Source organism: Mauremys mutica, chromosome 1, assembly GCF_020497125.1.
Source record: "Mauremys mutica isolate MM-2020 ecotype Southern chromosome 1, ASM2049712v1, whole genome shotgun sequence".
NCBI lineage: Eukaryota > Metazoa > Chordata > Testudines > Geoemydidae > Mauremys > Mauremys mutica.
In genome coordinates this window covers 238,985,272-239,003,186 of record NC_059072.1, presented here as the reverse complement: position 1 = coordinate 239,003,186, position 17,915 = coordinate 238,985,272, and the positions used below count along the sequence as shown (strand labels likewise).

Below are 17,915 nucleotides of genomic sequence, written 5' to 3'. Positions count from 1 at the left end.
AAAGTGCACCCAGAACTCTACTAGCCAGAGACCAATAGGACAAGAGTGCGTAAAGGGTACGAGGGGAGGGAGGAGGAAGGCAAGCCACTAGGGAGTTCCAGGGGTCAGGGTTCATCTTCAGCTGGTAGAAAAGGGGAGGGTACATGGGTTTGTACCTGGTTGCATTTACTTTTTCTTTAGGGGAACAACACTTCATCTTCCATATGAATCTCTGGCTAGTGTTTGATAAATTTGAAATCCCAGGGCTACTTGTTGGGAAAGGAGCAAGTGGTAGAAGCAGCAGCATTGAAGTGCTCTGTCTGCAGACTCAGACAGCACCGCAACAGTTAACATTTGGAGGGTTCTTTGCAATCATAAGGAGACTGCTAATGAAAGCAGAAATTATGTAGAAGCTGGTACATTGACACTTCTCAAATATCCAGTCTTATTTCCCTTCCCCTAAGTAGGTTTCTGTCATCAATGTACAAAATGTCAAATGGACACTTAAAAAGAAACATCTTTAACTGTACTTTTTAAAAGGCAAAAGTCATTAGTAACTCAACTGGTAATTCACTACACATGTTAGTTGGGCTCTATCCTTCTCACATTTTGAGTCTCTTAATAGTCTTTCTTCTTGGATCTCTGCTAGCAGTTTTATAGATATGCCCCACCCGACCCCAAATGTATGCTTATTGTGTACAGTAGAACCTCAGAGTTATGAACACCAGAGTTATTAACTGATCAGTCAACCACATACCTCATTTGGAACTGGAAGTTTGCAATCAGGCAGCAGCAGAGACTTAAAAAAAAGAAAACAGAGAGAGAGAGAGAAAGGCAAATACAGTCCACTACTGTGTTAAATGTATACTACTACAAAAAATAAAGGGAAAGCAGCATTTTTCGTCTACATAGTAATGTTTCAAAGCTGAATTAAGTCAATTTTCAGTTGTAAACTTCTGAAAGAACCACCATAACATTTTGTTCAAAGTTACGAACATTTCAGAAAAAACGAGGAGTCCTTGTGGCACCTTAGAGACTAACACATTTATTTGGGTATAAGCTTTTGTGGGCTATTTCAGAGTTACAAACAACCTCCATTCCCAAGATGTTTGTATCTCTGAGGTTCTATAACTTTCAGCTTTGTGCAGGATGGACGGTGAGAATACTTCATCCACAAGATCTGTTCACAAGAAATCTTTTAATCCCAGGTCTTTTCTTTTGAGTAAGAGAATTTTGGTCTAGGTAAAAATAAATTTTGGGGTGGGTTTTTGTTGTTGTTATTGCTTTTGCCCCCTCACACAGGCTATCCATTGCCGTTTTTGTTGTCTGCTAAATCTTAGTTGTTTGTCTGAATAAAAGGTTCCAGGTTTTCATTAAACAAAAGCTGTTTGTAAACTCCAGAGCTTATGTTGTCTGGATTTGATCTGTTGGCGTTTTAGTTATAACATTCTCTTCTCACGCTGGTCCTTTTTATTTTAGTTTTAAACTAGACCATAGACATTAATTTCAACTTTTTCTTTATTTAATTTTTGCTCTAAACTACTGAATTGTTTCACAAATAGAAATTAAACTGTGGGGATACAAAAGTTATTTAATACAAAGTTCTCTATCTAAAGCTGGGTCTGCAGTTTTAAAACACAGTGTATCTAATAGGCTTGGTGGTAATGATACAATTGTTAGTAGTACTCTTTCAATCTGTGGTGCCTAGTGCACAAAACAAGTTGAAGGAATGGAAGTGCCAGATATCAACCCTTATTTTGTCTTCCTACTCCCTGCCCCACATTTGGGGTAACCTAAATTTGGGGGCTGGGGAGATAGGATGCTTAAGAGGTGCGTAGCGGAGTAGGGTTTTGGTGAAAGGTTCTGTGTGAAGAGTTCTGGGAATCTTGTGCAAATGGCCTTTGGAAGCTGGTGGAGAAGAGTCTTTGCTCAGACCCACATTCTCAGTTTTACTTTTTTTCCTTTTGTTTATTCCTTTTTTCTGTTACACTCCTTCAGTATTATATATCCTTTCCTCCTAACACTACTCATCTGCATTCTCCCTCTTCCACCAACCCCCAAACCTACGCACCCTCACTGCCAAGACCCAACACAACATTGTCACCCACATCTCCAAATCCTGTGCAGCAGTCCTGCATCCCAGTCCCTCTTCCAGCATCCTCCCTGCTAACTCCCACACATACATAGCCATCACCACTTGAAGCAAACCTCTCCATGATTCCCTCCCCACAGCAACTCTGCACCAAAGTTTCCCTTCTCACATATACTGCAGCCCACTATCACTCTCCCCTGCAGCAGCCTTCTCCCCTCTGCAACCCTCCTTCATTCCATCCATCTCCCTGTGTCATAAACAGATAGTTAAGGGTTAAGGTCTCTTTTACCTGTAAAGGGTTAACATGCAGTACCTGATGACCACCTGACCAGAGGACCAATCAGAGACAAAATAATTTCAAATCTCTGTGGAGGGAAGCCTTTGTCTGTGTTCTTTGTTAGAGCTCTCTTTTTGGATCTAAGAGAGGCCAGACATGTCTCCAAGTTCTCCTGGAGTAGTTCCTACTATTCAATAGTGAGTATTAATTAGAAAGGCGGATTAGTCTTATAATTTGATTTCTACATTTGCAATTGTGTGTTTGCTGAAGGAAATTCTTTATTCCTGTTTGCTGTTACTTTGCTTTTACTGAGAAAGAAAGGAGGGGGGATTCTCTCCAGAGATGGATAAGTTTAGACTCTGTATTTTTACATCCTGGTAATACAGAGACAGTTACTTTCTTTTTATTCTTTAATAAATCTTTTCTGTAAAGGACTTGGTTAATCTTTCTTTGGGTGGATTCTCAGAGAAAGGGGAGGGGGAGGCATCCCTCTGTAGTTAGATCCCGGTATCTCTCCTAGGAAAAGGGAGGGGGGAGGAAGCAGGGGGGAATGGTTTATTTCTCCTGGGTGTAAGAACTCCATGGATTTGGGGCTCTTGGGATCCCCAAGGATTTTGGGGAAGGACTGTGTCCCAATCCACGTACCTGATTGGGTGGTGGCAGCTTTTACCAGATCTAAACTAGGATTTTTAGTTTAGAGGGAAACCAGTGCAGGTCCCCATTTTGGAACCCAACAGCTCTAAGTGGGGGTGAGACCTATGACACCCTGCCTTTCCTACAATGCACCGGGGAACCCCCACTGCTTCCTACAACCACTCCCTACAGCAAATCCCTGGTTTCCTCTTGCTACCATCTCTGTCTTCCACTGCCTTACCATTCATGTGGCTGTGACCAGGAAGGTAAGGGACTGCAGCAAGCCCTTTTGAATGTCCCATGTCTGCAGCCAACAGGGGTGAAATTTGTGGTGGGAGTTGCTTTGCCTTTGGTGACTAATGAGATTATCATGTCAAAGGCTTGAAAGCTCATCATGTTGCCTTGATCAACATGTATGCCATATTTCACAGCTAGGACATTTTCAGGAGCACAATAAATACCCTGGTGGCCCCAGGCTGTATCACAATGTATAGTGTAACCCCTACACTTGCAACCAGATCATGCAAATTGATCTTTGAGAGTGGATGCGTATACCTGTTGGAGTCAGTTTCTGGGTATATGCAAGCATCTGGCCACACTGAACCTATTGATGGAGTCAGAGGAAGAGACTGGGGGATGGATTCTCAATTTATAATGGAGTAGAAATGAGTTAGAATTGTCTAAGTGACTTGTCATGTATTTTAGTAGTTCATTGTAACTTTTGATTGTTTTAGTGGAATAGTATTCAGAGTGTGGGATGGTTGCTCCTGGAGAAATCAGAAGTGGCTTTCAGAGATAAGGATGGAAGATTTAAACACACAATTGCTGTAATGTTTGGGCAAGAGCCAGTACTCAAGGTGCAGTTCCCTAGTAAGTGTTAAAATGTTGCAGTCACTTTCTTTGGGGTGGGATGTGTGTTTACTAATCACAAGACACTTCATAGCTACACAGATAAAATCTTTATGGATATGGAAATTAAACTATCAGGATCTGGGTGCCCATTGTGGGATGTAATAGTTGTATATGCTCTCTTGATTTTACACTATGTAACAGGGTGGATTTGATTTAAATCGTGATTTAAATCTGGAAGACTCGATTTAATCATAATTTTCTACATAAAAGTGCATTCTTGTTGTTTGTTATAACCTTAATACATATTCTTCACAACTCAGAGATAGATGTGGGTTTCATTTTTAGAAGGTACATTCTATACATTTTTAAACAGCTATTTATTTTGAAAACTTTTCAGATTAGTTTTACAGCTATATCAGAAAATGAATTATTGTTTGGTTATTTCATTTACCGAAGGTAATTGAAGCAGATATTTATGACATCATTGGGAGGTGAACTATCTCCAGTTCAACAGGTTAATCATTAATATTTGGAGGATTTTCTTGCCATGCTGTATTAGGAGGAGACCATCACCAGACAGACATTTAAATTGTTTTATTTAACTAAAACAACAACATTAAGTATTCTGGATTTTTTTTCTTCAACAGCAAACATATAATATTTTAACAAAACAAGTGTATGTCCCTCGCTTCTCACATTTATCTCAAGACTTCTTCTCCTTGTCCAGCTCTATTCTGCCCCCAACAATCTTTTATTCATTGAACTTTTTGAAACTTTGCACTTTTAGAGAGAGGTAAGGGATTGACTCTGTACACAAATTGCAGAGGGACAATAGGGTTGAGGTCTGTTATTTCTCACTGCTATATATTATTTATTTATTTATTTAAAACATTTTTGCTGTTAACAAGCATGTTACCTCTGGAGACACACATCCACAGTTTGAGAACTGCAAAACTAAGCATCTCTGATGGTATCTTCTAGACACCAGGGTGTCTTCTTCTAGACCAGGGATTCGCAACGTTTGGCCCGCGGCCCGCCAAGGTAAGCCCCCTGGCGGGCCGGGCCGGTTTGTTAAATTGCCGTGTCCACAGGTTTGGCCGATTGTAGCTCCCACTGGCCTGGGAAGCAACACGGGACGAGGGATGTGCTGACTGCTGCTTCCCACAGCCCCCATTGGCCTGGAGTGGTGAACCGTGACCAGTGGGAGCCGCGATCGGTCGAACCTGCGGACGGGGCAAGTAAACAAACTGGCCCGGCCCACCAGGGGGCTTACCCTGACAAGCTGAGTGCCAAACGTTGTTGATGCCTGTTCTAGACTGAGCACTGAGTCCCATTGGGTAGATAGAAAGATTAACCTAAATAATCTATACAGAAGCCTGTGGAACCCCATGAGATTGGGTCCCTAATCCATGAACTATTGGAACTCATTTACAAAACTTTTCTTAAACATTACATGAATATATTGTCTCATACTATAGAATTAGAATTTATAATCCCTATTCCATGATGAGATACATTATAGCTCAAAGGTATCTTAATTAAAACTATCTTTAGATAGGTTTTTTCCTCAAAAAGCATTTTATCAAAAAAATCCGATTTTAATAAAAAAAATCAATTTTTTTAAATCATTGATTTTTATCCAGCCTGCTATGTAAAGTGTACCCACTCATGTTTGCATCTGCAAAGTGCACTTTTGTGTCTGCAGTTTTGTGTTCACACAAAAGGAAAGTGGGTAGAGGCCATTGTGAAATATACATTCCTTAAGCTTTGAAAGGCATTATTAAAAGTTGTCCATTTCAGTAAGCAAGTGAGATGTTTTGCCCTTGAGAATGTCCTGATTGTGTCAGGTGCTCAGATGCCATGGCAATGAGTACATTATACAGTAGTGTCAACCCCAAGTCTTCACTGAGTATAAGAATTTATGTAGAATAGAATCAAGTGTGGTAAGCTCACCTCTGGGGGGAATAACTTTCCCAGAAACAAACATGGCAAACATTTTTAACCCTATGCTAGCTGACTGTGTGCTCTGAGACCATACTGAGGTCCCTAGGGAAAAATAGTCACCTCAGTTCTGAACCTGTGTCCTTACTGACCCTAACCTTTTGGAACTAAACTGTGGTATAGAATTAGTTCTGGCATTTGGGTAGTGATTTGAAGGTTGGACACTGGATCTTGGGCCTTAATCTACCCAGCCCAACTGAATGGCTTCAGAGGCTCCCAGATTTGTTGTTGCTACGCAGTAGAACTGATTTTGGTTTCTGGATAACAGCTGTCATTAGCCTTACTAAATGCTGAGCTCCTTGTGCCAGATTCTGTAACCACCTGTAACCCCACTCTTGTATATTCTCAGATGTTCATCTGGTGATTCAAAGCACTCTAACTCTATTCCTAAACTAAATGCTTCTGTCAAGCCATCCACATTATCAGCACCAGAGCTTGTTTTGTTTGTGATGCAAGCCCTCAGTGAATCGGTTTCTCTTGTTACAAAATGTGCCATAATTCCTAATTTCTCTATCCAGTCTTGAATGGATATTAACGCAGATCGACATAATTTGTGATGCATCCCCTGAGTTCCAGCATGCACCACAGACACACGTGGAAACATGAAATTGAAACGAAGGTATGTGTGGGAGAAAAGTGGTCTCTTGAATGGATGTTCACGTCTGTCAAAGGATCCTGTGTACATTTTCACTTCTGTTCAGTGGAAGGAATGGTCTGTTTTGAACTTCAGCTTCAGGAGCTGAAAAGTGATAATGGACAACTGCTTATTTGCTCCTTGTTTGGGTACCCCATCATTTAAAAAAATGTCATTGCTACCTTGGAAGAGGTGTCTAGAAACCATTGTTTTTGCATAAAGGCCAGTTGGGAGACTTTTGTATGTGAACAAATAACCTTGGTAAATCAAATACATCTTGAGCAATACGAAAGAAATGTAGGTTTCTCTTTTTTACTGGTCCTAGAGGAAGATTAACTGTCATGGTCACCAATGTTTTCTGACTGTAAACATGCTAAATCCAAATAGCTGCTTTTTTTGTATTTAGAAAATCTTCACTTCATATTCTGTCAGTATCGTTGTCTCATACTTAGAATTTAAGCTCTTTGAGGTAGGGTCAGTCTTCTTTTTGTATAGTACCTAGCACAGTAGGGTCCTGGTTCATGACTGGAGCTCCTAAGTGCTACCACAGTGCAAATAATCAGTAGAAAATAAACTTAAAGATTTGATATATGAGCAAAGTTTTGATAGGTGAAGTCTTGTAAGAGGATTGCAGACTGAAAACTACAGTACAGGATTTCAGTTCTGAAGATTTCATGGTATGCTGCTGCAGAGCTAATTATAAGCTGCTGCTTGGCAATGTCTGTAAACATCTTGTCACAGTTTTTGCCCACAACTCTGCCTAGAATGAGATGACTAATGCAGCTGCAAGTTCTGCTCCTCCCACAGTGAGTCATCATCACATTCAAGTTTCTCTGCTTAAAACTTAAAAAAAGAAGTTTTTGCCGAGGTATAAAGGGAACAGAGATTTAAGAGGAATAAAAAAGTTTTCACTTTCTTCTGCGCTGCTTGTTAGTAAATTGTTTTTCTTTTTTGGTTCTAGATGTTTGTGACATTCACTATTTGGGGAGGGGGGGGAAAGGACTCAGAATGTGGGATATGTAGTAGATGTTTTTAGTCTTGGATCACTCTATGTTGACAGGAGGCATATAACTGAATTGGAAACAAATGCCAGTGAGCTCAGAACAGCAGTTCCTAGGTTTAAACTTTAAAGTATTTTGCACAATTTTATTTTTATTTGAAGTGTTGCTTTTACTAATTGCATATGTGCAGATCTACCTACCATGGCACTAGTCTCTCATGGCTGGGTAGCAGATATTCCCATCCTTCTTATAGGTCCACTGAAGGAAGGGGAAAAATGGAATTATTAGTGGGGTATATAACTTAGCCAATTAGTTTATTTTATCATCCATTTATCATTGTGTTATTTGGCGTTAAGGTTAATTCATACGCTATTTCATAGATAGTCAATGTATGTTAAATAGATTTAAATTGTAGAATAATAGAAGTGTAAGACTGACAATTATTTAGAGTGATGAGTGTGTGTTAGGTATATAAGTAAAGCACAGCTGGAATACAAGGCCTATAAGCTGAGACCTGTACATTTTTAGCTTAGTCATACTAGGCCAGGCTTAAGAATGCTTGACATTAGTGGGTGATCTAGGAATAACCTTATGCCAGGAAGGTCACAAGATCACTATAAAAGATGTGCCCGATGTTACAAAAAAACTAGATTGGAATACACTGCAGGGTATTGTTCAAGATCATGAGACACCGGATTGTTAGATCGTGGATTGTCCTGTCGTGACTGCAGCATACATGTTGTGCATAGATGCTAATAAGAATAAGCGAAAGTAAGGCCTGGTCTACACTAGGACTTTAATTCGAATTTAGCAGCGTTAATTCGAACTAACCGCTCAACCGTCCACACCAGGAAGCCATTTAATTCGAACTAGAGGGCTCTTTAGTTCGAATTTGGTACTCCACCCCGGCAGGTGGAGTAACGCTAAATTCGACATGGCTAGCTCGAATTAGGCTAGGTGTGGATGTAAATCGAACTTAGTAGCTCCGGGAGCTATCCCACAGTGCACCACTCTGTTGACGCTCTGGACAGCAGTCCGAGCTTGGATTCTCTGACCAGCCACACAGGAAATGACCCGGGAAAATTTGAATTCATTTTCCTGTCTGGGCACTTTGAATCTGACGTCCTGGCTGGACATCGGGGCGAGCTCCGCAGCACCTGCAACGATGCAGAGCTCTCCAGCAGAGGAGTCCGGCCAATCCAAGAATAGAAAGAGGTCCCCAGCATGGACAGACCGGGAAGTCCTGGATCTGATCGGTGTGTGGGGCGAGGAGTCTGTGCTGTCGGAGCTGCGCTCCAGCAAGCGGAATGCAAAGACCTTCGAGAAGGTCTCCAAAGCAATGATAGAGAAAGGATACAGCCGGGATGCAATGCAGTGCCGCGTGAAAATCAAGGACCTGAGACAAGGCTACCAAAAAGTCAGAGCGGCAAACGGACACTCCGGAGCCCAGCCCCAGACATGCCGCTTCTACGAGGCACTGCATGCCATTCTAGGTGGGTCTGCCACCACTGCCCCACCAGTGACCGTGGACTCAGTGTTCCTATCAGTGGATGGCATAGTGAACCTGGACAGTTCCTCCTTGATGTTCGCCGATGTGGAAGATGAGGAAGGGTCTGTGGAGGACGGCGTAGGCGACAGCGAACACAATACCGCTTTCCCTGACAGCCAGGATCTCTTCATCACCCTCACAGAGATCCCCTACCAACCCTCCCCGGCCGTTAACCCGGACTCTGAATCAGGGGAAGGATCAGGCGGTAAGTGCTATAAACATATAAACATTTATTTTTTATAAAACAGGTATAAAAAATAGAAATACTATATATAAAATTTTCAATGAAAAACTATATGAAAAGTAGGTCCACACATATAGGGATTGAACAATAATCCTCCAGGGACAATTCAAGAAAGGTCTCATTTAGGTCCTCGAAAAGCCTCCGCAGGAGGTTCCTGGGGAGAGGTGCCTTGTTGGGTGCTCCGTGGAAGCACACTCTTCCGCGCCAGGACATCCTTATGTAGATGGGAATCATCGCCTCTACAAGCATGGCCGCATATGGTCCTGGTCTCTGCAGGGCTTCCCTTAGCATCCGCTCTTTGTGACTCCGAGGGACCCGCATCAGGGTGATCTCGTTCATGAAATGCTGCATCTAATTAGGGCAATTAGTGTATTGTTACTGTTGTGAATGGTTGACTTTTACTTTGCATAACAATGACCCTCGCTTAACAGCCACGTGTTGTAGGCCACATAGGAAAAGCATACATTGATCTTTCCCGTGCACTGGCGGGAGTGGCTGGAAAAGGGTCAGAGTATATGATTTCCAGATTGCCTTTAGCGGGAGGGCACAGCTATCCATTAACTGATAAGCAGAATGTACTGTAAGGCTTACCAGGACTGTCTGCTAGACGGATTCAGCTGTCTCTTCCCACTTGTCCGCTCTCCTGTGCAATGCCGCAGCCAATGAGAGCGTATTCCGAAATCTCGAACTTGTCCTGAGATCTCGTGAGACTTGTTGCCCTGTATGGTCTTGTTCAGAGAAACTGACTAGACTGTGTTCACTGTTCGCAAACATGTATCTGTTCAAGGAAATCAGTTACTTTTCCCATCACACAGCTTCGGCTCTTTCCCGGACTGCCCCGGCATCCCCCTCGCAGAGGCTGGCGCAGATTAGGCGGCGAAAGAAAAAGACTAGGGACGAGATGTTCGCGGAACTGATGGCTTCCTCCAGAGCCGAGGCGGCAGAGCAGACACAGTGGAGGGAGACCCTATGTCAACAGCATCGCACACACATCGAACGGGAGGATAGGTGGCGGCAGGAAGACCAGCAGGCGACTCAAACGCTGCTTGGGCTAATGAGGGAGCAAACGGACACGCTCCGGCGCCTTGTTGATGTTCTGCAGGACCGCAGGCAGGAGGACAGAGCCCCCCTGCAGTGTATCTGCAACCGCCCTCCCCCGCCAAGAAGTCCTGCCCCCCCTCACCCAAAAGTACAAGACGGAGGGGCGGTAGGGGCCGTGAGAACTGTCACTGCACCACTGCATAGCGCTAATGTACCACACACCTCTCACGCTATACATTTGTAGAAGTGCTTCCCTTACAGGCTCACCCAGTCCCAAATCCAAGTTTCATCCCCCCACTGTGTATTAGATTATTAAAAGCTGTTTGCTGTTATTCACTGTTTTGGTCACGTCTTTCGTGTCAGAGGATTTTTTTGTGTATGGGGGGCGGGATTTATAATTGCACGATATAGCCTACATTACCAGGGTACAGACTTGGGGGCATGATCAACTGCAGGGCACACACACACTGCAGTCAGTAGGCACCAGGGTCACTCTGTGTGGTGTATGCTGCCCCGGGTCATTCTGTGATGTGTATGCTTGTCCAGGGTCCTAGCACCTGCCACCCCCTTAATGTTAAGGCACGCTGCCCTTACCATGCACTTCCACCGTAGCAACGAGCCTCTCCGCTGCCCTGAGCCCCAGCAAGAGCCCTCATCCACGGACAGATACTCACCCTTCCCCCACACCCCTCACCCCTTCCTACGCCCAAACCCGCAGCCCACTGCCGTCATCCAAACCCCTATCCAAAGAAGGCACCACTCGCCCCTTCCTGCAAACCCACCCCTTCCTGCAATCCCTCCCCTTGATGCACAACCACTTGCAACCGTCCCCCACCCCAGAGACCTATGTAGGAGCAGGAGGATGTCATTCCTCTATGGAACAAGCGGTCTGTACATCAGTGCACACCGTGCCCAGCACAGTATGCGTCCATGTTTCAACAACTGAACAGAAATGCAAAGTAAAACAAAGATTTATTAATAATGAGTGTAACAATTAATTTTATTTAAAACGTGCTTTGGAAGTGGGGGAAACTTGGAGAACGGGGTATGTAACCGCAGATCGAAATCGACACATACAGACACAGGCCCAGGGTCAGTTTCTATTGAAAGCAAGTGGAGAGTCAAAGGTTACCCTGCTCTCCGAGGAAACTAGCTTTCAAAGCCTCCCGGATACACAGCGCTTCCCGCTGGGATATTCTCTCGGCACGGGTGTCTGGCTGAGCGTAAACTGCAGCCAGGCGATTTGCCTCAACCTCCCATCCGGACAAAAAGGTCTCGCCCTTGCTCTCACAGAGATTGTGGAGCACACAGCAAGCAGCAATAACTACGGGGATATTCTTTTCGCTGATGTCCGAGCGAGTCAGTAAGCTCCGCCATCTCCCCTTGAGACGTCCGAAAGCACACTCCACCACCATTCTGCACTTGCTCAGCCGGTAGTTGAAGAGTTCCTTCTCTCTGTCCAAGGCGCCTGTATAGGGCTTCATGAGCCAGGGCATTAGCGGGTAGGCTGGGTCCCCGAGGATCACTGTAGGCATCTGCACATCCCCAACCGTTACTTTGTGGTCCGGGAAGAAAGTTCCTGCCTGGAGGCGTCTAAACAGACCAGAGTTCCTGAACACACGCGCGTCATGAACCTTGCCCGCCCACCCAACGAAGATGTTGGTAAAACGTCCCCTATGGTCCACCAGTGCTTGCAGCACCATAGAAAAGTAGCCCTTTCGGTTAATGTACTTGCTGGCCTGGTGGGCCGGTGCCAGGATAGGGATGTGAGTCCCATCTATAGCCCCACCGCAGTTTGGGAATCCCATCGCGGCGAAGCCATCTATGATGTCCTGGACGTTTCCGAGAGTCACTGCCTTTGAGAGCAGTTGCTCAACGATTGCGTGGGCTACTTCAATCACAGCAACCCCCACTGTAGATTTGCCCACGCCAAAGTGGTTCGCTACTGACCGGTAGCTGTCTGGCGTTGCAAGTTTCCAGAGGGCTATGGCCACTCGCTTCTGCACACTCAGGGCTGCTCGCATCCGGGTGTCCTGGCGCTTCAGGGCAGGGGACAGCAAGTCACAGAGTTCAAGGAAAGTGCCCTTACGCATCCTGAAGTTTCGCAGCCACTGTGATTCATCCCAGACCTGCAGCACTATGCGGTCCCACCAGTCCGTGCTTGTTTCCCGGGCCCAGAATCGCCGTTCCACACCATGAACTTGACCCATTGCCACCATGATCTCCACGGCGCGGCGTACCCTGCTTTGTGAGAGGTCTGCGCCACTCTGTGAATTCCTGTCCTCACCGCGCTGCCGGAGCCTCCTCGCCCGATTTCTCAGCAGCTGACTGTGGAAGAGGTGGACGATAAGGTGCGAGGAGTTGACAACGGCCATAAGTGCAGCGATGATCGCAGCGGGCTCCATGCTCGCAGTGCTGTGGCGTCCGAGCTGTAACCGACCAGAGAAGGGCGCGAACAGATTTCCCGCCGGAGCTTTCAGGGAGGGAGGGCGTGATTGACGGTTCTATGATGACAGTTACCCAAAACCACCCTCAACACATTTTTCCCCCCAGCAGGCATTGGGGGCTCTACCCAGCATTCCAATGGGCAGCGGGGACTGCGGGAACTGTGGGATAGCTTCCCACAGTGCACTGCTTCCAAAGTCAACGCCAGCCCCGTTAATGTGGACTCAGAAATTCGAATTAGTGTATTTACTGTGGATCCACAAATTCGACTTCATAAGGTCGAATCCACAAATTCGACTTAAGTAGATTCGAAATAGTCTTGTAGTATAGACAAGGCCTAAGAAACAGCCTATGAAAAATGGGGCACTCCAATATTCATGGGGTATAAGGAAAACTCTCATGCATCTGCATAAGGTATTAGGTGTGATCAGAACAACAATATAAAAGAGGTTCCCTGATTCGGTAAAAGTGGGAAGACCCCCACCAGAAACCCCAGCAGGAACATCCCTCTATTGACAATAGTCTGTTGAGAGGTCCATCAGGGACCCTAGGATATCTTTGAGGATGTGAGTATGACTACAGCCTTAGTCATTGCATGGGTTTTTGTAGGATTTATATATGTATGGGTCATTGTAACTTTATTGCTTTAATAAAACTTGTAGTACAGATAAGACTTTGTACTTGTGATTGTGTTTGTGGTCACTATCCTTGGACTTTGTGTGTTCCTGGAGTCTCCAAATTTGAGAAAAACACCAGAGGTAATTTTCACGCCATTGAGCTTGAAACTGTAGCAACAGCAGCTGAACCCATGGTAGCTTAATACAAAATTACTAAATTCAATTTAAATTTAAAAAACGCTACAGGAGAATAGGAGTGGTATTAAATATGACTATAGGGAATTGTGCAACCTGCTTGGGACAAGCTTTTACCCTCTGTGGAGATGCATCATAATAAATCCTCAATCTCAGCCTGTACTCCTGCTCACGACCAAAGCAGGAGCTCCTCTAAATCAGTTGTCTCATGCCAGCTTCTGCAGTGGAATGTAGCTCTAGCTGTCATTTCCTTTCCCACCCTGTTCAGTGAAGAAGCTTCCATGAGTCACAGCAACAGAGTTCCATTTCAGTGTCTGGCCCTCTTCAGTGGCCTTCAATTCATCAGCCCTTCAAAGCTTTATATGTGCTCAGAAATAGCTTTTGCGTACCTAGTGCTTCAGATGTATTTTTAAATTCATTTTCCCAGCTGTCTCCAGCAATTGGCATAGCCTGTGTCAGTCAGGGCATCAAGGCTGGCAGCTTCTGCTCTGTTAGAGGGGCTAGGTTTTTTTTCTCCCTAGCTCTCTGCTCGTATGCCTGAGAACACTTGCAACTCATGGATTTGTATATTGTGTGTATGGAGAGGAGGTAGCACAGCAGTTTCAAAAAGTGCTCTATTGCTGCACTATGCCTCTCATAGACAGACATAATTGATGCATTCTTGATCCCTTACAGTTTCCAATACTAGTTGCGTCAGAGGAAATTGCATGAAATGCTATCCATGGACAATTATAAAATAACCTTTTTTTCCTCCATTTGTGCTGGGAAAGAAGCTTGCAATCTTCTCCTTAGTATCTGAACCTCATCCCAGTCTTCATACCTCTCAGCTCAGAATTGGATTATTGCAGTGCATTCACCACTGGGGCCAGATTTTCATTTTGAAAAAAGTTTAATATCTGGGGATCCTGACCTAAATCTGGCCCTAAACAGGACTATATCTGAAGACCTCTCAGTAACTTCAGTCAGTACAAGACGAGGCTTCCTGCTTTAAGTGGTTACCCAGAGCATATCATACATGCCCAGCAGTCAAAAAGAGGCTTCAGTCTTATTTGTGGGTGATATTTACAAGTGAAAATGATAAAACTTTAGCATTACAGTACTTTTTTGGATCTTGGGTCTCTTAGACTGCTTCTCCCCCTCTTGGGCGAACCACCGCAGGGGCAATGAGCTGCGATGCTCAAACGAACAGTTCCCTTGTGTTAAATGTCAGGTGATGGTGGAGGCAGGGAGCTACCAGTGAATAGTCCTCTTCTCTGCAATTGGTATCTCCCCTCCAAATATACCTTTTACTCCACCAAAGCCTAGATTTAATTTAACTGTTCCTCATGTGATGCTTTTTGTGCTTCACATAAAGATTTTTAAGTTTTTGCCTGTCTAGGTTAGGTCCCATTTTCTGGCTATTTTGACTTTCTGCATGCCCATTGGAAACAGGCCAGTTTATCTGCAGACCCTGAACGGAAGAGATTCTCTGTGCAAGATGGATAAGCTTCGGCCTTTGTGATCCATTTTTATGCTGAATTCCTAAGATGGTATGGATGCATCTTGCATTCCTTTCTAAGGTGGTGTCAGTTCCCGCTGAATCATTCTGGCAATATGTCTCATGGGCACACCCACTCCTATGAAGTAGTTTTTCCATGAGTTGGGTGTTTAAAAGGTCCCACAGCATTTTTCAGCAGTGGAGTAAAGGAAAGTGGCTAGAAGAGCCTCTCCTCTCTCTGCCGCTCACCCCGGTGGAGACTTGGAGTACCTGCCTGGGCCGTGCAAGAGCCCAGCCACAAACCCAGTGCATTCATTATGATGGTTATCTCCAGAGAGCAACTACAATTAAGAGCTTTTTTCTTCCACCCCTTCAGATTGCCTATTTTTATCTGTTTCAAATGTCTTCTGTTCTAAGGCTCCGTCTGCACTAGGAGCTGGGGGTGTGATTTCCAGCTTGCATAGACATACTTGTGCTAGCTCTCATCAAGCTAGCATGCTAAAAATAGTAGCCTAGCTGTGATAGCATGGGCAGCAGGGAGTGGTGGCACAGGCTAGCTGCACCAAGTACATACTCCCAGGGTCCAGGGCAGCTAGCCTATGCCACTCCTTGCTGCTGTCTGTGCTACCATGACTACACTATTACAGTAGAACCTCAGAGTTACAATCTCCCACTCCCCCAGTTCCTGCTCACAGCACTGCTCTGTCCAGGATGCTGGCAGTTCTCTCAGCCCTCCAGAGACACAGTCCTTCCTTCCTAGGCTCCTAGCAGAGAACTGCCCTCCTTTGCCCTGCAGCTCCCTTTAGATATGGACCTGCTTGGCCCTGATGGGCTGCTCCCTTCAGCCCTTCTCTTTTTGGCTGCCTCTGGCACAGCCTCCCTAGGCTGATTTTAAAACCTTTTCTGCCAGCGATGGGGTGTTTGCCCCTCACAGGGAAGAATGCATTTACTCCATGGAAGTCTATCTGACCTTACTGAGATTGTCTGCAGATATGGCCCTCATAATAATCCCATATCCCTTCTCTTCTAAAAGAGTGTTTTGGGGGGAAGTGCTTTTGCTTCCTGCCCATGGTACTGAGAAACTCCCTGTATTCTAGCTACATGTGGGGCTACATTGACCAGGATCAGAATGGTGTATTTCAGAGTGAGAAAAGTCTCTCCTCATTCTGCTGCTAATTTCTGGCTTTTTTTGTGTTTGTGTGTGTGTGTGTGTGTGTTGATAGGTGAAGGTGACTTTGACTTAGGAGATGCATTGGACCCCGGTAAGTAATATGTTCTTGCAAAAATCCCTTCTTGTGAGATTTTTCTTTATATAGTGTTTAGCATTAATGTTAAAACATAATTTAAACACTTAGGGCCAGATTCTGACATCCATAACACCTTTCTCCATGAGTAGCTGTATTAACTTCTCTGGCACAATTTAAGGTATATGGTGCCAGTTAGTATGACTAAGAGTGTACCAGAACCTGGGCCACATAGAAGTAGAGCAACCTGTCTGATGGCAATACTTAGATGTTTAAGGGCAAATCATACAACTATAGAAGACTTGAAAAATTATTGGTCTAATACTTTCACTTATTTTAAAAGGAAGTCTATTTAAACAGTGGTTTGAGCATTGGCCTGCTAAACTCAGGGTTGTGAGTTCAATCCTTGAGGGGGCCATTTGGGGATTGGTCCTGCTTTGAGCAGGGGGTTGGACTAGATGATCTCTTGAGGTCCCTTCCAACTCTAATAGTCTATGATCTAAACTTGTTCTCTAAGTACCTTTGTGCAATGTATTCATCACCAACATTTCAATTTGTATTAACTTCTATGTCCTTGACATACCAGATCCTACAAAGAAGCCTGATTCAGCTACCAAAAAGCCAGAGCTGGGTGAGTAGTGATTAAGTTGGCACATAATGCATCTAACAGTAAATGCTTTATTGTGCTTTTTAGATGTGTAGTTAATGACAAAGAATCATGGTTACACATTGCTGTATATCTGAGATAAATTATCCCAATGTGACTATTTTTTTTTTTTAAGTGCACATCTCAGGCCTCTTTGGGGACAAGCGGAAGATCAAATAATAGAACCAAGCTGTCTTTAATAATACAGTAACTCCTCATTCAGGGGCGGCTCCAGGCCCCAGCACGCCAAGTGCGTGCTTGGGGCAGCATGCCGCGGGGGGCGCTCTGCCGGTCGGGTGGCAAGCGGCTTCGGTGGACCTCCCGCAGGAGTCCCTGCAGAGGGTCCGCTGGTCTCGCGGCTTCGGTGGAGCATTTGCAGGCACGCCTGCGGGAGGTCCACCGGAGCCGCGGGACCAGCGGACCCTCCGCAGGCACGTCTGCGGGAGGTCCACCGGAGCCGCGGGACCGGTGACCGGCAGAACACCCCCCCGCGGCGTGCCGCCGTGCTTGGGGCGGCGAAATGGCTAGAGCCGCCCCTGTCCTCATTTAACGTCGTCCCGGTTAACATTGTTTGGTTGTTACGTCACTGATCTATTAAAGAACATGCTCGTTTAAAGTTGCCCCGTGCTCCCTTATAACGTTTGGCAGCTGCCTGCTTTGTCCACTGCTTTCAGGAAGAGCAGCCCGTTGGAGGTAGCTGGTGGGGGCTTGGAACCAGGATGGACCGGAAACCCCCCTATCAGCTTCCCTAAGTTCCCAGCAGGCTATCAATTGCGGGCAGTTCAGGTGTCCCTCCCCCACTTCCATGTGCTGCTCCCGCCCTCTGTCTTGGAGCTGCTCCCAGGAGCCTCCTGCTTGCTGTGCAGGGAGTGGGGGGAAAAGAGGGGGCCTAATGTCAGGGAGTCCCCCTCCCCCTGCTCCTGTACCCCATCTCCACAAAGCAGGGGCTCAGGACAGAGGGAACTGCTGTCTCAACTTGCTGATCTGC

General features: G+C 45.2%; 1 protein-coding gene across 1 annotated transcript in view; it reads left to right on the top strand.

Annotated features, from left to right (window-relative positions):
• The window catches only part of LOC123363271 (CD99 antigen-like), a 38,205-nt gene that overhangs the window by 4,336 nt on the left and 15,954 nt on the right, over positions 1-17,915 (top strand). Inside the window, exons 2-3 of the mRNA XM_045004142.1 lie at positions 16,261-16,299; positions 16,868-16,912. Coding sequence (XP_044860077.1) covers positions 16,261-16,299; positions 16,868-16,912 — 84 coding nt within the window. The remainder of the gene's footprint in view (positions 1-16,260; positions 16,300-16,867; positions 16,913-17,915) is intronic.